General features: G+C 46.6%; 1 protein-coding gene across 4 annotated transcripts in view; it reads left to right on the forward strand.

Annotated features, from left to right (window-relative positions):
• obscnb (obscurin, cytoskeletal calmodulin and titin-interacting RhoGEF b) overlaps positions 1-20094 on the forward strand; it is a 59739-nt gene that overhangs the window by 16155 nt on the left and 23490 nt on the right. Inside the window, exons 22-47 of one of the 4 annotated variants that reach the window (XM_084707437.1) lie at positions 83-349; positions 443-555; positions 701-854; positions 990-1151; positions 1286-1390; positions 3229-3495; positions 4013-4282; positions 4455-4721; positions 5035-5301; positions 5960-6226; positions 6478-6747; positions 6893-7162; positions 7273-7539; positions 9272-9538; positions 9645-9911; positions 10444-10515; positions 10866-10940; positions 12200-12262; positions 12724-12798; positions 12917-12979; positions 13435-13506; positions 13893-14465; positions 14582-14665; positions 15711-15785; positions 18756-19022; positions 19552-19830. In XM_084707437.1, coding sequence (XP_084563563.1) covers positions 83-349; positions 443-555; positions 701-854; positions 990-1151; positions 1286-1390; positions 3229-3495; positions 4013-4282; positions 4455-4721; positions 5035-5301; positions 5960-6226; positions 6478-6747; positions 6893-7162; positions 7273-7539; positions 9272-9538; positions 9645-9911; positions 10444-10515; positions 10866-10940; positions 12200-12262; positions 12724-12798; positions 12917-12979; positions 13435-13506; positions 13893-14465; positions 14582-14665; positions 15711-15785; positions 18756-19022; positions 19552-19830 — 5178 coding nt within the window. The remainder of the gene's footprint in view (positions 1-82; positions 350-442; positions 556-700; positions 855-989; positions 1152-1285; positions 1391-3228; positions 3496-4012; positions 4283-4454; positions 4722-5034; positions 5302-5959; positions 6227-6477; positions 6748-6892; positions 7163-7272; positions 7540-9271; positions 9539-9644; positions 9912-10443; positions 10516-10865; positions 10941-12199; positions 12263-12723; positions 12799-12916; positions 12980-13434; positions 13507-13892; positions 14466-14581; positions 14666-15710; positions 15786-18755; positions 19023-19551; positions 19831-20094) is intronic. The other 3 variants (XM_084707439.1, XM_084707438.1, XM_084707440.1) reach the window with 3 other exon arrangements.

Raw genomic sequence — 20094 nt, forward strand, 5'->3', positions numbered from 1 at the left:
TCTTGAAGTTGTGCTAAGATAAAAACACACACTATACGTATTGAAAACATTTTTAAGTCCTCCCCTCCATCCTATTTTACAGTGAAGAAGATCCAGATAGTGAAGGGCCTGTCGGAGCTGAAGGCCACTGAGAAGGAAACAGTGACACTGGAGGTGGAGTTGAGCCAGGCTGACGTGGAAGGCTCCTGGACCAGGGATGGGGCAAAGCTGAAGGTCGGCCCCAACTGCAGGATCACCGGCCTGGGGAATAAGCATGCCTTAACCCTGTCCCAGCTCAAGATGGAGGATGCAGGAATGATTGCCTTCCAAGCAGAGGGGGTCCATACAGCTGCAAAGCTTATTGTAACAGGTAGGTTTCCCCATTTTTACCAGATGCAAACTTGTTGCTGAAATACCACGTTTAATTTTGGTGTTAGGTTTTAAAGTGTGGCATTTCTTTTAGAACCTGTTGCCATGATATCTAAACCTATGGAGGATATCAAAGCCCCAGAAAAAGACAAGGTCACTTTTGAGTGTGAATTATCTAAAACAAACGCTGAGGTCAAGTGGTTCAAGGTGAGAAACCAATCTCCAATATATATTCCGCCATTTCATTCATAAAAGATCAACTTGCAGCTTTGTAGTCTGTCTGTATGTAAAGGATACATTGCATAGAGCACTTAGTATACAAATAATACTTATGAAGAACATAATTTCCCAGGGTGACACTGAGCTGAAGCCAGGAAAGACCATTGGTATCCACTCCCAGGGGCGCAAGCGTAGCCTGATCATCCACAAATGTTCCCGAGAGGACCAGGGCACCTATGTCTGCCGCACTGCTGATGACAACACCTCCGCCAAGCTCACCGTTCATGGTAGCACCCTTCCACTACAACTCAATTCACACAATAAGACATTGACTATAGAACAATGTAGTATGAAAAAAAATTAGATTTCATACTGTTAAATTTTGCATTGTAAGGAAAGATCTGTCAATGTGTCTCTCACAGCCAGAGAGATAACAATCGTGAAAAATCTGGAGGACTTGGAGGTGACGGAGAAGGAGAGCGCCGCGTTTGTCTGTGAGATTTCTCATGACGAGGTGGAGTGCCACTGGTTCAAAGGCAGCACCAAACTCAAGGCCGGTGACAACATCAAGATGAGACAGGAGGGTGAGGTCACAGTTTGCCCTTTTCATCTTTCAGTATAGGTTCCTGTTTAGTTTATTTCTGATGTGAACGCAATGAGTTTTGTTGTCACTTCTCAGATACTAACTTATTGTGCTAATGAGTTGCTCTTTCTGAAGGTAAAACCTACGTGCTGCTGTTTAAGTCGGTGACGGCTGAAGATGCAAGTGAGATTAAATTCACAGCTGAGAAAGTTTCCTCGACAGCCAACCTGAAAGTCAAAGGTACCGATCCCAGGCGTGTCATGGCAGTACATTTCACAGAGTGCAGTGCACGATACAATTCAACACAACATGCAGTGCACAATTCAGTGTCTAGTATGGCAGAGGACGCCATTATACAAACACATTCAGGTGAAAGTTGCATGGCTAACAGCACATTTCAGGGTGACTTTCATACCATATCTTTGTTGCTCTCTCTCTCTTGGTGGACCGCCCTAATCTCCACACAAAGGGAATTGATGAAATTATTTGTGACAAGAGTCTCCATTTCAGACCAGGAATGGAAAGACTTTATTACGTGTAATGGGAGTTGTAGAATGACAGACGTCTTTAAAGGTTATTTTTGATTTCAATCTGCAGTTGTGGATTTACTGGGCTCTTTTGCATTTCTTGGAATGGTGGTGAGGGTAGGGACATCAGTAGCCAGATGAGGTATTCATGCCCTCATCTCCAGCCCTGCATTAGCATAGCTGTGGATGAAGAAATCCTTGTCTGTTTATGGAAGGCCATGGGGAGTTGTCATCGGACATTTGGCAAGTTCTGTCGACGAGGATATGTACGTCAAGAACAAAACAAGGAGGTCCTCTTTATGGTCTTGTTTCTTCAAACAGTGGCTGTATCTAGGTGTTTTTTTATCTTCCAATGAGGCACTCACCTTGTTGAGTTTTGAGGCTCGATGATGTTCTTCTCTAAATGACTGTAGCTGTGTTTTACTGTTCCAGACAGTTGTTGAGAGGTTAGGGCTCCTGTCACCTTGGTCTCTACCTCTGCAGTATTTTCTAGAGACTAGGCTACTTGAATCTGCTTTGGTTTACATAGCAAGAATAAGATTCTATAGGCGATGTTTTGCAGTTTGCTGTTTGACATTAGGCCAGATTGATAGTTTGAGGAACGTGTCTTTATAAGTACAGGTAATACACTCTAATATATACTTGGGACATGTAGCTTGTTCACTGCTTATGCTTTGTTTTGGTTGTGCACCTGTTCAGTTAATTTCAAATAGGAAGTACCCTTTTCACCCTATTTGATGTTTTACCAAAGACTCAGCTGGAAAGCACAATCTTCAAAGCAAAGATCTGGGTCACTCAGCACGATATGAGGGGTTTAGTAGTGTGAAAAGGGTACTTAGAAAGAGACTTCTCTTGGGCCCAGGCATGGGCCGGTATCACATTTTGACAGTATAATAACCATGAGAAAAAATACCAAGGTTTCACGGTTTGCAAATACAGCTCTAAAATAATTTTTATGAACACAATATATTTTATTTTTAAGCAACATATCAATTGTTTGAACAGCAGTAAACATGTCAAGTTGAATAGTTCAATTCTTTGTTTTTTTTTTTACTAAAAAGAACAATACATTATTCTTGTTTTTATTATACACACACAGACGATGGAAGACTTAAATACAAGTATACGTGAAACCAGCTAAATGTAGGCCCTAATTTTGGTACTAAATCGCAGACATTTTGGAGCAATGCTTCATGAGAACCTCACATGCACAAGCAGTGTCACAGCAGGGTGCGCAGGATCATCAGTGCATAAGAACCTCACTGCTGCTCTCCCTGCATTTCAGTTGCACATGTTCCTTGCACATTTCGTTTTCCTCTGCACTTTTAGAATTGCCATCATGTATGCATTTTTACAGTTGTTACATATGCATGTAAACCGTGGTATACCTTCAAACCCGCAACCGGTCCATGCCTACTCTGGCCGTGCCTTGTCTTCACTGCAGATTGTCTTAGTGCTGCTCACTGCCTTGCTACCTTGGTGTCCTAACTCTCTGATACTACAGCCTTGGCTGTTCCATTGATGAGGTGCCACTGCTGTTGTTGTTATTAGAGCTGCCTGTCAAGTTTGTGAAGAAGCTCAGGGATAAGATAGCCATGTTCAAGCACCGCGGACACCTGGAGTGCCAAGTGTCTCGGGCTAGTGCTAAAGTCAAGTGGTACAAGAACAAGAAGGAGCTCAAGCCCAGCAAGAAGCACGAGATTGGCGGTGAAGGCGTGTACCGCAAACTCACCATCAACGACATCGGGGAGGATGATGAGGACACCTACACCTGTGATGCCGGCGATGACAAGACCTCTTGTAAAATGCTGGTGGAAGGTAACAAGATGGCGGACGAAACCAGGACGTTAGGATCTGTCAGGGGTATCTTGATTAAAAATGGCTCTGTGTTGGATTGACATGGCCATCTAACCATCTAAATACCATCTCCTCAAGGATTCAGTACTCTTCTATAATCTTATTACTATGGGACTACTGCTTCTAGTTGAGGAGTCCTATTGACCAATATCATATATTTAGATTAGATGGCTGTATGTACATGAGGTTTACATGGCCATCTACGTACAGTGAATACTGTACACATATATATCCTTAAGCACATATCCCTTTCTCACTTATAACCTTAGAATATAGAACCACTATTAGTACTGCTATTACATTAACCAAAACACTTTCATTCTTTTGAATGAACCATTTTAAATACATATATTCAACCCCTAGAATGAATTGCAATATCACCATCAATTTGTGAGTTGTTGGTAAAGGAGGAAAAACGTGTAGTTGGTTTTTACGAGGTTTGACACGTCTTTTTTTGAACGTCCTATTGATCCTACAGAACAGGCCATCAGTATAGTGAGGGAGCTGAGTGCTGTGGAAGTGACGGAGCCCTTCGCTGCCGTCTTCAAAGTGGAGATCAGCATGGAGTCTGTCAAGCCTGTCAAGTGGACGCTGAACGGCGTGGCCGTGCAGGAGAGCGCCGACGTGGAGATGGAGAAGGAGGGCACTATGCACTGCCTCACCTTCAAGAAGACCAGGGTCTCCATGACGGGCCCTGTACAGTTCACCGCTGGCAAGAGCAAGTCCGTGACCCAGCTCACTGTCAAAGGTGAGAGACGTCTCTTTATCCGGAAAACGATCTCGTAATTAGCATCTCAAGGCTACATTAGCATTGCGTTACCATTACATTAGCTACAACATGAGCTGCGGCCTTAGCATTACATCAGCATGTTAGAAACCTCTACTCGTGTAGTCACAGCCATCACTGTTGTTCTTGTCAGAGCGCCCCCTAGAGGTGGTGGAGCCCATCAAGGACGTGAAGGCCAAGGAGAAAGCCTCAGTCACCTTAAGCTGCAAGTTCTCCACTCCGCCAAAGGAGGTGAGCTGGTTCAAAGGTGAGACCGCCCTGGTGGCGTCAGAGAAGCTCAGCCTGAAGCTGGACGCTGCGTGCGCTCAGCTGACCATCCAGAAGCTGATTGGTGAGGACTCAGGGGAGTACCGCTGTCAGGCTGAACTGGCCGAGACCAAAGCCACTCTCACTGTCGAAGGTATAGTCCAACTACAACCGGATCTGTCTTTCTCTTCAAAGGCTCATTTGAATGTCCCTTCAAACCATGTATTATTGATTCATTGTTTCAATGTTGATGATGACGATTCATTGTTGTTGTGCATGCACAACAAATAACAGTCTGCTAAACGTAAACATTGTGGCTGTTCAGTTCACCTAGTCGTAGCTTCGTACACAGTATGACTCTGTCTCCGTCTGTATGTATTCTGAATCAAGTGTGTGTGGATATGTACGCATTGGCACCCGTAGAGGGCATTGTTTTGTCAAGTGACTTTGAATCGGTCACCTTGCAGTTCGGGAGGTGAAGATCACCAAGAGCCTGTGTGACACTGAGGTGGATGAGGACAGCGACGCTCTGCTGACCTGTGAGATCAACTACGCCGACGAGGAGGTGCAGTGGCTACTGAACGACAAGGCCCTCTTCACCAACGAGGTCAACACCATCACGCACATGGGGAAGGTGCACACGTTGACGCTCAAGAACCTGGCGCCTGAAGACGGAGGAGTAGTTACCTTCAGTGTCCGGGACATCAGAGAGTCAGTGACTCTGAAGGTCAAAGGTAAGAATTCATGGCCTAGTTTATGTTTGCATTTAGTCATTTAGCAGACGCTTTTATCCAAAGCGACTTATAAAAGAGAGCTTTACAAAAAGTGCATCGGTCAATGATCATTAACAACGAGATAGCCCCAAAAACATTGCGGGTAGTCAAAACATGAAGCATACATTATGAAAAGCAAATAAGTGCCAATGGGCAGAACCAGAAGAGCATGCAGTTAAACACATTTCAGTTAAACAACATGATCCTCGAAAGTGCTAGTGTACCAGGAGCAAAGCAAGCAACAATAATATAATTCACTGCGAGTACAAGTAGTTAAATCAGTTACAACTAACCAATGAGTGCAGCGAGTCCCTCAATAAGTGTCATTGTGTTCCTGGAGGAAAGAAACTAACATCTGAGCCAACACACGAAGTACGGTTGTACTCCCGGAACAAGTGCATCTTTAGCCTTTTCTTGAAGGTGGAGAGACAGTCAGTATCTCTGATGGAGGTGGGGAGATGACTGCACCATTGGGGGGCCAGACAGGAGAAGAGCTTGGGTTGGGAGCGGGCACTAGTTAATAGTTGATAGTTAATCATTGTGATGTTAATGCCTACAAAGCCTTCACAAGTCTTGGGCTACAAGACTGTGTGTGTCATGGACATCATTGCCTTTCTAGAGAAGCGAGCTGTGTTCCTCAAGTCTCTGGACGATGTGGTCGGCGAGGAGAAAGGCATGATCACTCTGGCATGTGAGGCCTCTAAGCCCAGGGTGTCCCCCGCCTGGAGGAAAGATGGTAAGGTCCTGGCGGCCGGTCCTAAGTATGAGCTGCTACACACAGGGAAGGCCCTGGGGTTGATCATCAAGGACGTCACCAAGGAGGACGCAGGGGAGTACAGCTGTGACCTGGGAACCGAGGTCTCTAAGTCACAGGTCACTGTGAGAGGTGGGTTCCCTGTGTCAAAGCGATGCAACTCATGGGGTTAGGTTAGCTCATTGATTAGAGCCTTTGCCCTCCAATCAAGAGGTTGTTGATTCAAAACCCAGGATAGAAGGTCAAATGAACGCGTGATTTTCATGTCAACTAACCAGTGTGACTAAGGTACTATACAGATGTCATACACCAGTGTTAACAACTATGACTCGTATTACGGTCTTATACTGTACATCTAACAAATGACAAACGTTCTTCTTCAGACCTGAGTGTCGGTATCACTAAGTGGTTGAAGTCGGCAGAGGTGAATGAGGGAGAGACGTGCAGCTTTGAGTGCATCCTTTCACGAGAGACCACAGACGAGTGCTCCTGGACGGTGAATGGCAAGGCCGTCGCAGAGGGCGGGCGCTTCAACATGTCCAGCAAAGGACGCAAGTACATGCTGACCATCAAGGATGTGACACCAGCTGATGCTGGAGAGGTGGTCTTCAACCTCAAGGACCTGAACACCAAGGCCACATTAGCAGTTGAAGGTTCGACTTCTGCTCATCCTATATATTGAGGACACATATGAATGTATGAGCATTTGTTGAAAAGAACATGAGCAAAAAAAACGAATTCAACATTATGGACACCCACTGTTTTAAAGATAAGCATAACTTATAACACTGGTTGCAGGCTTGGCCAAGTCGGTGTCTCGCGAGCTCCAGAACGTCAGTGTGGTGGCAGGAGAGGACTCGGTGTTCAGCTGTGAGGTCACTCACTCCAGCGCCTCGGTCAAGTGGGCTAAGGATGGCAAGGCCATCAAGAAGAGCCAGAAGTACTCCCTCAGCCAGGAGGAGAGAGTCATGACGCTCACTGTCCACAGCGTCAGCGCCAAGGACTCAGGGGAATACAGCTGTGAGGTTGTCGGAGGCGCCACCACCAAAGCCAAGTTGGAGGTCCAAGGTAAGCTCTGCTAAACATATCCCCCCTGTGTCTACACTCGTAATGGTGTCGTCCACGTGCCGAACGTGGGCGAATCCTCCGTGTTCTCCTCTTGACTCGCCTTCCCTCAGAACCCGTCCACAAGTTCACCAAGGAGCTGAAGGACAGCCAGGGGGAGGAGAAGGGGACTGTCACCCTGCAGTGTGAGACTGCCCAGGCTGCCGCCAAGGTCACCTGGTACAAGGGCTCCACAGAGCTCCGGACAGGGGGACGCTACGAGATCACCCAGAAGGAAGGTGTCTGCAGCCTGACCATCCGGCAGCTGGAGGAGGCAGATAGCGACGCCTACTCCTGCGATGTGGGCACGGCCAAGAGCGCTGCCAAGCTGACGGTCAAAGGTAAGAACAAAGGCATGTTTTCTACTGTAGGTTCAACACACGATCGATCAGGTTTTCATATGTGGGATACAGACTTGTTGTTTTTTTGCTGCTGTGCATGCTGTATTTATGTATGCTGTTTTGGACATTCAGTCTTTAAATTCATTCAAGTATGATTTAAGTGTGGATGACAATTTTACTTTTTATGGTCCATAGTGACTGGGACTCTGCAATGAGCCAGTTGTAGATATTAACAGACAAGACTGTATGAGAGATTGTATTTTAAAGGTTTCATTTACAGTTGACATGCAATTGGTACTGTTTAAATCATCTGAGTGGATTACAGGTAAGTGAATCCCATTTGAAGCTTTTTCATGTTTGATTGTACAGATTGAATTGAGCCCTTGCACTGTGCAATTCATTTTGGACAAGTTTACATTTACAATGGAAAGAGTCACACAGGTCTACCGTTGTCTTAACTAGAATCTTCCTGCATGCTGATCTTCCTAAGCACGTGCTGGTTTGTGGACACCATGCTGTTTACCTGACGTCATCACAGAACAAGTGTTTTTTTAGTCTTATGTTTTTGTCTTCTTAACCTTCGAGGTACACTACTCCAAATCAGAGGTGGAGCACCTGTTCGACTCAGAACTGCGTTGTTTTTGGTGCTGACTACCCCACTCCCTATCCCTGTCCCTCCCAGGACAGTCAGTGCTGATCCTGGAGGGCCCTCAGGATGTTGAGTGCGTTGAGGGGGACACGACTACATTCGGGTGCCTCGTCAGCCCTGCTGACCTGTGCTGACCAAACCCCCCTCCAGCCCAGCCTCCTCAATCAGATGGAGGTGTGCGGGGGGGGGGGGGGGGGCGCCACTCTCTTCCAGTCAGAGAGCTTAACTCCAGAGACTCTGGCGTGATCTCTGTGGTGGCTGGGGAGGAGAGAGCACACGCTAACCTCCTGGTCAAAGGGAAACCGCTTAGTTCCGTGGCTCTAGAGCTGTTGGAGATGGAACGATTGGATCAACTGGAGAGCGTAGTTTTGAATCGGTCTTTCAATTTCCTGTCTGAAATTGATGTCAAAGCACACTATGTGGATTTGAATGTCATCCCCAGTCTCTGGAATGTGCATTGGCAAATGCACGGTTGTGTCGAGGGTTAAGTGCATGCCTGTATCCACAGTGCCTTAAACCTCATCATCATTTAATTTTTTGGCAACCATTCTTAAATGGTCTGCATTGGTCTCACCTGTCTGGTGAGATGTCCAGCTCATAGGTTTCTCATAGCCATTTTTACAATATGCACAGAACCCTGACGTGTTTTTCCCTGATGGGAATGTAAAGTTATCCCATGGATGTCTCTGTCTGAATGTTGAGAACTGTGAAAACAGTCGTCTCTGTAAAGGTTTTTGTTGTTGTTGCTGTGAAGTCGCTGTTTGGCTGTGCTGATCCTTTTACACTTGGGAAGGATTTCAATCTGTGTTTGAGCTGTTTGACCATCTTTACCATGGTCATATTGAGCTCACGCCTTACTGAAGCCTCATCGAGCAAGACTTCATGTCCACTGATTGACCCTTGGAACGGTTGTGGTTCCAAAGGCTAGCATGACGACAGATCATCTTCATCCTCCCGGTCATCTGCCACCCCTCTCTGTTTCACTGTTGGTTATCCTGCCAGATAAGGATTGTTTAACCCAGGATTAGATTAACCAACGATGTGGCTGTTTTTCACCCCCAACCCTCCCCCCCACCCCCCCAGCCTTACCTCCGAGTTTCAAACAGAAACTGAAGAACCAGGAGGCCACAGAAGGCCAGAATGTAACCCTCAGCTGTGAGTTGTCCAAACCTGGGGTCAAAGTTCAGTGGAAGAAGGGCTCAGAGAATCTTCAGGCCGGAGACAAGTATGAGATGAAGCAGAGAGACTCTTCTCTGGAGCTCCAGGTCAAAACTCTGAAGGTGGAGGACAGTGCAGAGTACTGCTGTGAGTGTGGGGACCAGAAGACCACCGCTACCGTCAGAGTCCATGGTATGAACGTGTTAACAGTCTCATTGCTGCCTTTGTTTTAAGGTTTTGCTTTGTGTTGTGGAAGAGCTTCCACTACTTAGGGTCTAACTCAACAATGGTTTGTCAGCATTGCCTGTGACGATCAAGCAGAAGCTACAGAGCCAGGAGGCTGAGGAGGGGGGCAGCGTCACCCTGCACTGTGAGCTCTCCAAACCTGGACTCCCTGTGGAGTGGAGGAAGGGAACACAGCAGCTGAAGTCTGGAGGAAAGTACCAGATGAAGCAGGACGCCTCTGTGAGTGAACTCCTGATCAGCAAAGTGGCTCCAGAGGACAGTGGAGAATACAGCTGTGTGTGTGGAGACCTGAAGACCACTGCCAGCATCAAGATCAAGGGTAGGAGGAAGTGGTTTTATCTGGATGTGAATCACTTCATGCATTTTGTATTGTTCCTCAAATGTTGTACCTGAATTCCAGGATGTTGTTTTCATGATTACTACTGGTATACCATTTAACCTGTGTAAGGGTTTCTGTGTCATATTTTTATGCTGTCTTCTGCCCCTTTTTCTCAACATGTGTGAATCATTTAGCTGTTCAAGCCATAGGTTTGTGTTTTTGTGTATTGTATATTGTTTTCAATGTCTTGTGTTCAATGTTTTTGTGTTCTGTTTGTCTGTAACTTCCCGTACTCTGTCTGTGACTGTTGTCCTAATTTTGTTTCCATTCCACATGTTGTCAATGTGTTTCCCTTTCCTCCAATTCATTAAGCAAAATGTTCTTCTGGGTCATTTAGACTGGATCTTTCTACCTTTTTTCATCATTTGGAATGCTCCACTTTCATTGTGATAGACAATAAAGTGGAACGGGTACATCACCTACAGTACTCTGTCTTGGAGGTTTCCATTTATAGTAGGACTTTTTGTTGTAGCTTTGAAGGCCCCTGCTCCTGCAGTCCATTCCAAAGAGGAGCTTCAGAAACAGGAAACCAAGGGAGGCCAAGGTAGGGAGGGAGGTGAAGAAGGTGAAATGTCCTTGATTGGCTTTCTGCCTGCAGTTTCTACCTTTGCGACTCTGCTTTTTGTGACGATGAGCCAGTGCTTACATTTTGTTGGTCTGTGGCGCATTGTACCACCATTTTATGTAAAAATGTTAGTCGCTGTTTGTCTATCGTTGTTCTTGCTTTTGTGAAGATCTATTGAGCTTTTGTTGTCTTTGGTGATACCTGTACTTATTTTTCTCTCAGTCGGTTAAGATGTCAGTGGCTTCTCATGTTGCTTGGCACCAGACATGACAGCTGAGACTGGTGAATGGTAATGAGCTACTTCATCTCTAACACATCTTTCATCATAGCTGTGGAGGCCCCGACTGCTCCAGTAGCTACCAAAGAAGAACCTCAAAAGCAGAAGGGGGCAAAGGGAAGCCAAGGTAGGATGGAATGAGGAGAGGAGATGCCACCGCTTCCCCTTGCTGTCTGCAGTTTACACTGTGATTGGCCACTGTTTCCAGCTGTTGCTGCTTGCATCAAGGAAGACCCTCCTCCTCTTCCAGTTGTTTACCTGGTAGTGCTTACATTCTTTGATTAGGGATCAAGGAGTTGTATGTGATGGGCTGTTTGTCGCTTGTCATTTGTCACTCTAGAACAGACCTGGGCATTTTACAGCCATGGGTATTTTACACCCGGCCCACGGGCTGTCCCAGTCCGGCCCGCGTGAGGTACATAGAAAATTAAAAGTGTTGTGCGGTAGGAAATCTGTAGTCCTGAAAGTCTACATTGATCAGGCGATTTACCTATGTGCGCTTACGCAGCCTCATCGACAGGAGACACGGAGTTAGCTGTTGGTTAGTTCTCGAAAATGTCAGCTCGCGTTAAAAAACGAAAGGTTGATACAGAAGGTAGAGTTTTTAACAAGACATGGACTTCTAAGTATCTGTTTACTGAAGTCAAAGGCAAAGCTGTCTGTTTGGTTTGTGGAAAACAGGTGGCTGGTTTGTTAGTTAATCTGCAGACCCTGATGATCACCTGTCAGCTGTCCTTTGCATAACTACCACAGACATTCAACCAGACTTCAGTGCAATTGTTCATGCCCAAGACAGACTGGATTTTTCTCACAGAGTGAGAAAAACGGAACTGGAAAACATCAAAAGCACTTATTACTTTTGTATCAAGTTAATCGATTGCTGGTCTTTAACATACATCTAATGTATTTTGTGAAGGTTTAAAGGTACTGTATGTAAAAAAAAGAAATGACACTTGATATATTTTCATAGCCTTGTTGTCACATGTATGTAGTAGCAACTCAAAACCATATAATTTACAGTTTTTTATAAAGTAATAAAATGTATATTGAGCAGAATTAAGCTCAGCCTATTGGTTCGGTACGCCACAACGGTCCAAATTTCTCATGTGGCCCTTCAGGAAAATGAATTGCCCACCCCTGCTCTAGAAGGATGCTTTCTTGTTCAGCCTGTTGTTCTTTGCGTCTGGGGAATGTCTGTTCTGTTTGTCTTTAGTCTGCCCGTGGTGCAGTCAGTGGTCCTCGCTAACGGTTATCAGGATTTTCAATGCTTGATCCAAATGTGTTTGTTGCATCCGTCTGTCGGCAAACAGTCTCTGTCTGATTTGTGTGTAACTTTTCTGAGTGTTGATGAGGTTTAGCATGCTAAGACCCAATGTTTTACCACAGCGGTGGACACTGCAGCTGTTCCAGAACTTTCCAAAGAGAAAGAGAACAAGGCACCAACAGAAGGTAGGCAGGGCAGCGGACATGTGCAAACTGGCTTCATGCTTCAGCCTCTGTGCAGCTATGTCAGTAGCGTCAACTTCTACGTCGTTGTGCTTATCTATGGTGTGTATGGTGGGGTTCACAAGTCAAAGTGCTACGTGTTGTTGTGATATACTTTTGCCACTGTTCTGCTGTTTAGTTTTTATCTCCATTGGTGTTCAGTGTGTTTGTCAGTTATTGCTTCATGTGTTGCTCACAGTCTGAACATTCCTGTCTGAGTGCAGAAGAGGTTTTTGTTTTGCTGGAATTGACTCGTTTGGCCCGTACATTTATTGATGGAACGTTCTGCTGTCCCTCAACTTTCTACCTGTTCTGTTTTGAGATATATGTGGAACATGGCTGTTTTGATTGTACAGTTCCTCGTTCTCTGCCTGTGGTACTGTTGATTTGTTAGCGTTGAAGACTTACGAAACGTTCTATTTTAGCCCCAAAACCTCTCACACCTGTAGAGACTCCCAAGCGTGAGAATCAGAAGCAGGCACCCAAGGAAGGGGAAGCAGGTAGGCACTAGGACAGGGACTGTTCACAAGCCCGACCACGCAGACATGTGGACCACACTGTGTCCAGTGTTCCGTCAACTGTATGTGCACCGACTGAAGTGTTGATATTGCATTATAGCTTCAACTTCTGCAGTCGCTCCTAAGAAGTCCCAGAAGCAAGAGGCTGAAGATGCTGGAGAAGGTAAAGTAAGGACTAGATTGGCCTGGCTGCTTGGAGTTGACAGCTCTATGTTCTTGTCAGTTCTGTCAAGCTACATCATGGCTTTCCATGGATGACTGGATGGTGTATTGAATGTTGAACTTCATCTTCAGGCTGCTACTGGCATCTAGGTCTGACGGGTTCATAGCTTGCAGCAATAGTCAAGCTGACGTGTTCTGAATGCATTTGCAATTGATTTGCATTTGAGCAAAGTTTCAACAACGTTTTATCATGGCGTAAAAGGCACTGACTCCTGCAGCATCTGTAAAACCGGAGCCCGAGATGCACAAGACCAAAAAGAGTAGTGACGGAGTCAGGCTCAAATCAGCAGTTTGACGCTTTGCTGCATTGTTTCATAGGTGCTGGTCATGTAGCTTTGTCTGCTGGTTGTTTGAGTTTGAGTCTGGCATCTCAAGGTGTGACATGTGTTGCTACAGTCCTAGAGAAGCCCTCAGTTGCTGCAGCTCCCATCACTCAAGGACCAGCGAAGCAGGCGACCAAAGTCGAAGGTAGGGAAAAGGACATGGTTGGATGAATGGCTGCTTCACTGCTATTTATATAATTAGCTGGACATTTGCTAAAATGCTAGAAAATATGTATCTTATCTAGTTTTTTTGACAGCATTGTGTTTTTTAAGGGATGTTAGTTGTTGCCTCTGCTTTGCATAGTTGTTTGTGTTCCGTTTGTCAGATTGGTCAGTACTGAGTTGTACTGCAGCTTGGCAAAAAAGCCGGATTGGAGCTGATTATCTGGAATGATGTTTGGAATGCAGGACTGAAGCTGCCTACTGTTTCAATTAGGCAGTTGTGTCAGTGTGCAGTTGAAGTAGACTTGATGCTTTGAGCAATTAAATTTAAGGATGACCAGTTTATTTCAGTTTCTTGTTTCATATTAGTACCGAAGCCTGCAGCATTGGTTGTGGCTGCAGTACCTGCTGTACATCCTGCACCTGCCGTACCTGCACAGGAACCTGTGGTACCTGCAAAGGAACCTGTGGTACCTGCAAAGGAACCTGTAGTACCTGCAAAGGAACCTGTGGTACCTGCAAAGGAACCTGTAGTAACTGCAAAGGAACCTGTGGTACCTGCAAATGAACCTGTGATTCCTGCAAAAGAACCTGTAGTACCTGCAAAGGAACCTGTGGTACCTGCAAAGGAACCTGTGGCACCGGCAAAGGAACCTGTGGTACCAGCAAAGGAACCTGTGATTCCTGCAAAAGAACCTGTAGTAACTGCAAAGGAACCTGTGGTACCTGCAAAGGAACCTGTAATTCCTACAAAAGAACCTGTAGTACCTGCAAAGGAACCTGTGGTACTGGCAAAGGAACTTGTGGCACTTGCTAAGGAACACGTGGTACCTGCAAAGGAACCTGTGGTACCTGCAAAGGAACCTGTGGTTTCTGCAGTCACCCCCCCAAAAGAACCTAAGAAAAAGGAGACCAAAGACAAATCAGAAGTCAATGAAGAAGGTAGACATTAGCAGTCCTCTCTGTAGGCTTGCCTTTCTGTTTTTGCCTTCCTGGTGCTCCAGCAGTAATTTCAGGTACAATTCTGTAGTGGGTGATAACTTGGGTATTTGCCGTAGTTGTGAAGCCTGCTGCCCCCGCTGCCACCGAGACAGAAGTACAGAAGAAGACTGGGAACAAGGAGGCTGTTGTTGGGACCCCTGGTAGGAGAACACCAGGTGTTGGTTGTGCTTATACTCATGCTTTTGATACATGTCTTTATGGTCATGTCAAAGTCTGATGCAAGTTTTCTGCTCGGCTTCTCTTAAGTGTACGTTGCTTTTCTCTGTTTACATCAATTCGTCCACTTGTCATCTCTGCTCAAACCCCTTCATTTGAACTCGCCTCATCTTTAGCTGCCATTACTGGTAGTGCCCTCTCTGCTTCATGTCTGGTAGGTTTGTTACATCTGAAGCCATGTGCAGCTGTTTTTCAGAGAGCGGCACGGTCAGCTCCTCTCCTTCCTCACCTCCTCTCAGGCCCTGACACACAGTGCAGCTTAGGTAGAACACTTCCTGACAGGAGACCAGACAGGGCGGAGAAGGTACTGTAGACAGGGAATTTAAAGCAGCTGTTTGATGATCAAATAACTTTTTGGATGTAAATTGTTTCTTCTCGTATGGAAGATAAAAAAGTATTCAGGTCAAAGGTAGTTTGTGTCCTACTTTAGTTGTATAGTTGTTTGTGCATAGTGTCTGCCTGGTGTCTTTGTTGTTATCTGAGCATCCCATGTTGCTTAATTGGTCTACAAACCCAAGCGTTTGAATGTTGGTGTTGAAAAGCCTGACATAGACCCGTTGCACTAGTAGATAAAGAGAAAACTTCTGTTCCTGAACACAACTCAAAACAAGAACTCTCCAAGCAGGATGCTACGGTAAAAACTGAACGTTTTGGAGAAAATCATGTTTGGCTAGTTTTTAATGAAGGCTCCCGTTGTCTGTCAGTCACTGTTTGTCAGTGATTAGAGATCCATGCTTGAGTTGTCAGAGTATGCACTGCTTTTTATTTGCATTTTTACAGTGCTGGCTTGAGTACCTGGAATCGATGTCTTTGCCTTGTCGTAATCGATGTCACGTTAAAATGTGTATTATGTGTCAGTCAGTGACTACCTATTTGTTATCTAGTTTTACTTGTGTGGCCCCCATTTCAGTTGATGGGTCTTGTGTTTTACTCAGTGTAAGTACTCTGCCCTCATGTTTGTGGTTGTAGAGGCACCAGTAACTCCCTCTGGGGCCCAACCTGACAGTGCAAAGGAGGAGATGGATGCAGTGCTCCCGCTCCAGGGTAGGACAGGCTGAGATGTCTGTTTTCTGCTCTGTGTCCTGAGTTTCAAGTGTACACTGTTACCAAGTGTCTCTCTGGCTGTGTAGCTGGTATTGGATATACCGTTCTTTTCCTCTTCAAACCTGTGACTGATGTCATGTTCCGTTCTCATGTTTTTCCATCTTGGGCGTCCATGTTTGTGTGTGCTTTTGTTTGTGTGTCAGTCTGTGTGTGTCTGAAACGTTGCATCCCTTTAAAAGCTGGTTCCGGATGGGTCGACGAATAAGCGTGTCATACTTATCTAACCTCTTCATTCCCAGCTTTTCCAATTACTTTCATACGAGAGCTACAGAGCCAGGAGGCTGAGGAGGGGGGCAGTGTCACCCTGCACTGTGAGCTCTCCAAACCTGGACTCCCTGTGGAGTGGAGGAAGGGAACACAGCAGCTGAAGTCTGGAGGAAAGTACCAGATGAAGCAGATAGGGTGTGCTATTGAGCTGCAGATCTGGGACTTGAAGTCTGAGGACATGGGAAGATATACTTGCAGCACAGAAGATATAGTGAGCTTGGCTTGGCTCACAGTTAATGGTAGGGCCTGTCAGTCCTCCTTTCCTTCTCATTGAGACATATGTTGAACACATCAACAAGCCACATGTCTAAGCCACATGTATTGCAGTTAGTTATAATTGTGTTTTGGGGCATGTGGGTTGTGGTTTGTCAGCTGTTCCAGTCGTTTTCACACGAGAGCTACAGAGCCAGGAGGCTGAGGAGGGGGGCAGCGTCACCCTGCACTGTGAGCTCTCCAAACCTGGACTCCCTGTGGAGTGGAGGAAGGGAGAAGTGGGTCTCTGCCCCTGTGCCAAGTATAGAATCAGCCAGGAAGGGCAAAGTGCCAGCCTCGTCATCCATGACTTAGACCCAGATGACTCTGGAAGCTACACCGCTGACAGCGGCCAACGGCACAGCACGGCCTTCCTAACCGTCAAGGGTATACCTAGATGTAGTGGATTTATCTGTGTATTCTGTTGTGAATCCGTTCCCCTTCTTCACAAGTATGTCCATCTGGGCTTTAAGGAGGACAATTTCTCTCAGCATTTCTCTGTCTGATCCCCCCCCCCCTCCCCCGTCCATGACCTTTTCCCTCCCCCACAGCTTTGCCTGTCTTCTTCAGAAGTGGGCTCCAGGATGTTGAGGAGGAGGCAGGGCAGATGGCCACCCTGCGCTGTGAGACCACCAGGCCCTGGGCGGCCGTGGTGTGGAGGTGGGGGGACATGGTCCTGGAGGGCAGCAGCAAGTACCACCTGAGACAAGAGGGAGTTGTAGTTCAGCTGACGATATTTAAACTACAGGGGGCTGACTCTGGGGAGTACTCCTGTGAGACAGGCGACCAGAGGGTCTCAGCCAACCTCACAGTGAAGGGTAGGGTTACTGGCAGTCATGCTGTGCTGTCCTTCACACACAGCCTTTCCTTTTCAGTCATCTGCTTTTATCATCTTGTGAGCTTGCATTCACACTGCACTCCTCCACTTTCCTGCCTTCATGACTCGGTTCACTTTGTACCGGGAAGAATACTGAGGGTGCCGTATCACTCTCAGTGCCTTACGGTGTTATTTATTCTTCTTCATCCTTCTTCATCCTTCTTCATCCTTCTGTCCTTCAAGCGCTTCTTTCACCTTTCCCTGCGTTGCAAGATTCCCCATTTTGCAAGGCCTCGGCTTTTTGTTCAAGTGTCTGTCTCAAAACTACATCCTCTCTGCCTCCTGTTTTCACACGAGAGATCATTCTTTTCCAGATATTAACCCTTTTTACCATACCATGGATTACTGGTTTCTGTTTGTTTATTTTGACATCTATACTCGTTTTCTTTCGAACTTTCTTTCCTTTCTCGTTTAGAAATATAACAGATTGTACATAACCCCAAGGAGCCATCAGTAGACTTAACTCAGTTCCGGGGTTGTGAGCTCTCATTAGTAACCAGGCCACAATGCCGACTCTTTCAAACAGAGGTGGAGGTGACCATCGTCAAGTTCCTGGAGAGCTGTGTGGTGCGCCAGGGCGACGACGTCCACTTCCAGTGCCTGGTGTCCCACACGGACACGCCCCGGGCCCAGTGGACGCTGCAGGACGTTCCCCTGCAGAACAATGAGATGAACGTGATCAGGGCCGAGGGCTGTGCGCACAGCCTCACCCTCAGGGGCGTCACCCAGGCCGACTCAGGCACCGTCACCTTCTCGGTGGGTAACCACACCTCCACAGCCAGCCTGACGGTCAAAGGTAAGAAGAAGATGCTACCAGTACCATGTCAACTGACCTTAAACTGACCTCAGTCATCTCTGAATTGACCCCCCTCTCACACTATTCTTGCACTCTCACTTTATTGTAGCCAATGTCGTGGGCATTTATGCTCCTCCCAAACATACTTCTGCCCCTGGGAGTCTTCTATCTACCTTGTTGGCTGTTTCAGTCACCCCCCACCCGACGTTGGAAACTGTCGTCGTTAACTGCTTGTTTTTTCAACCACTGAGCCTGGCACTTTCCCTCTTTTCATGTCCCATGCACATTTAAACTGTCTGCATATCTCCGGGATAAATACATTATACTTTTTCCCACTCCTGTGTTTGTTTCCAGTCCTCCACTTCTCTCTCTCCAGTGTCATCCCTGACTGTCTCCGGCATGCTTCTTTGTTGCTTACATGTTTTCTTTTTGTTGACGAATTCTTGTGCAAAATGTTTACTTTGTGAACCAGGTGTGACTTTTACGGTAGGTACACCAGTGCAATGTGAGAGCCGTCAATCTGAATATTAACTGGAACATTTTCTCTTTTGTGCTATGCTTTGTTGTTATGGAACTGTTACCATTGTGAGTATATAAATTGGCTATCATGGATGGTTGAATTGTTAAAATTGTCAAATACATTTGTATTTTAGAGTCGACATTCATGAACAAACACAAACTCGTCCGTCCTAATCTGGGGATTGTGTTTCTGTGGCAGCGGCCCCCGTGGAGTTCAAGAAGGAGCTGACGAGCCAGGAGACGGTGGAGGGGGCTAGCACCACCCTGTCCTGCGAGACGACCAGCGCAGAGGCCAGTGTGACCTGGAGAAAGGGCTCCGTGCTGCTGACCCAGGGGGAGAAGTACTCCATGGAGCAGACGGGCTCCATCCATACCTTGGTGGTGCGCAAGCTGAGGGCGGAGGATGCTGGGGACTACACCTGCGATACGGGGGACAAGCAGAGCACTGCCACCCTGACTGTCAAAGGTAAAGGAGCTGACTGTCACTGGGCTGATTTGTCTCACTGTGGCCTATTACAGCCTGCCATATTGTGTGTGTCAACGACACTGCCCTAGGCAGAACCTCCTATGTGTGTCTAATGGAATTTAGACATTCTTTGCAGGAGCATTCTAGTTGACCTGAAGTTAAATATGGATTGGATACACTGTTAGTGGATGAATTCTTTATGAATTGAAGGGTTTGAGTCGTCATAAATACATTTCTCTTGTAGTAATCATACCGGGCGTCTTCCATCTATCAGTCATCGTAGGGTTTGGCGCTGTGTATTGGGCTAATTTATGAGGTCTTGTTCACTTAATCGTTTTTCGACCAACCAGTCCGTGTCTCCCAAGCGAGAAGAAGTGTTTTAGATATTTAGAGAAAGACCGGATGTCATTGAAATCTCTTCCTGAATCCTCCTCACCCCTTACCCCTCGAGGTGCCTCAGCCTCAATCACCTTTCAGCCCTCTCACACCCCCCTCACACCCCCTTCGCCCCCCCCCCCCCTACCCCCAGAGCGCGTCAGGATCACCCGCATGCTCCACGACATCACGGTGACCACCGGACAGGACGCCGTGTTTGAGGTGGAGCTCTCTCATGTCGGGGTGGCGGGAGCAGAGTGGTGGCTGGGGGACAACCTGCTCCAGAATAACGACCTGAATGAGATGCGCTGCGAGGGCAGGGTCCACCGCCTGGCTCTGAAGATGGTCACCACAGACGAGTGTGGCGATGTGGCCTTCGTGCTGGGGGAGGAGAAGAGCGTGGCCTGCCTCCTGGTCGAGGAGAAGCCTAAAGGTAAAGGAGCCCTTCCTCCAAAGACCCTCAGACTTCATCGCCTCTTCATATCTTTCATGCAACTGCTTGTCTTGGCCAGTGGAAAGCACTGTCACCTGCTCTGCACCATCCTCTTTCCATCCATCCCATCCTAACCTCTCTTCAGTTAATCACCCATTTGGCCTTGATTTTATTTCGGGGGTAAATATGCTATAAAATGTTACAGACAAGAGTCTTGTCACTCACAAAATATCACTGTGAACTGAAGGACAGTGCTATCTATCC

The sequence above is a fragment of the Hypomesus nipponensis genome, chromosome 10 (assembly GCF_054491055.1).
Source record: "Hypomesus nipponensis isolate SF chromosome 10, ASM5449105v1, whole genome shotgun sequence".
Lineage (NCBI taxonomy): Eukaryota > Metazoa > Chordata > Actinopteri > Osmeriformes > Osmeridae > Hypomesus > Hypomesus nipponensis.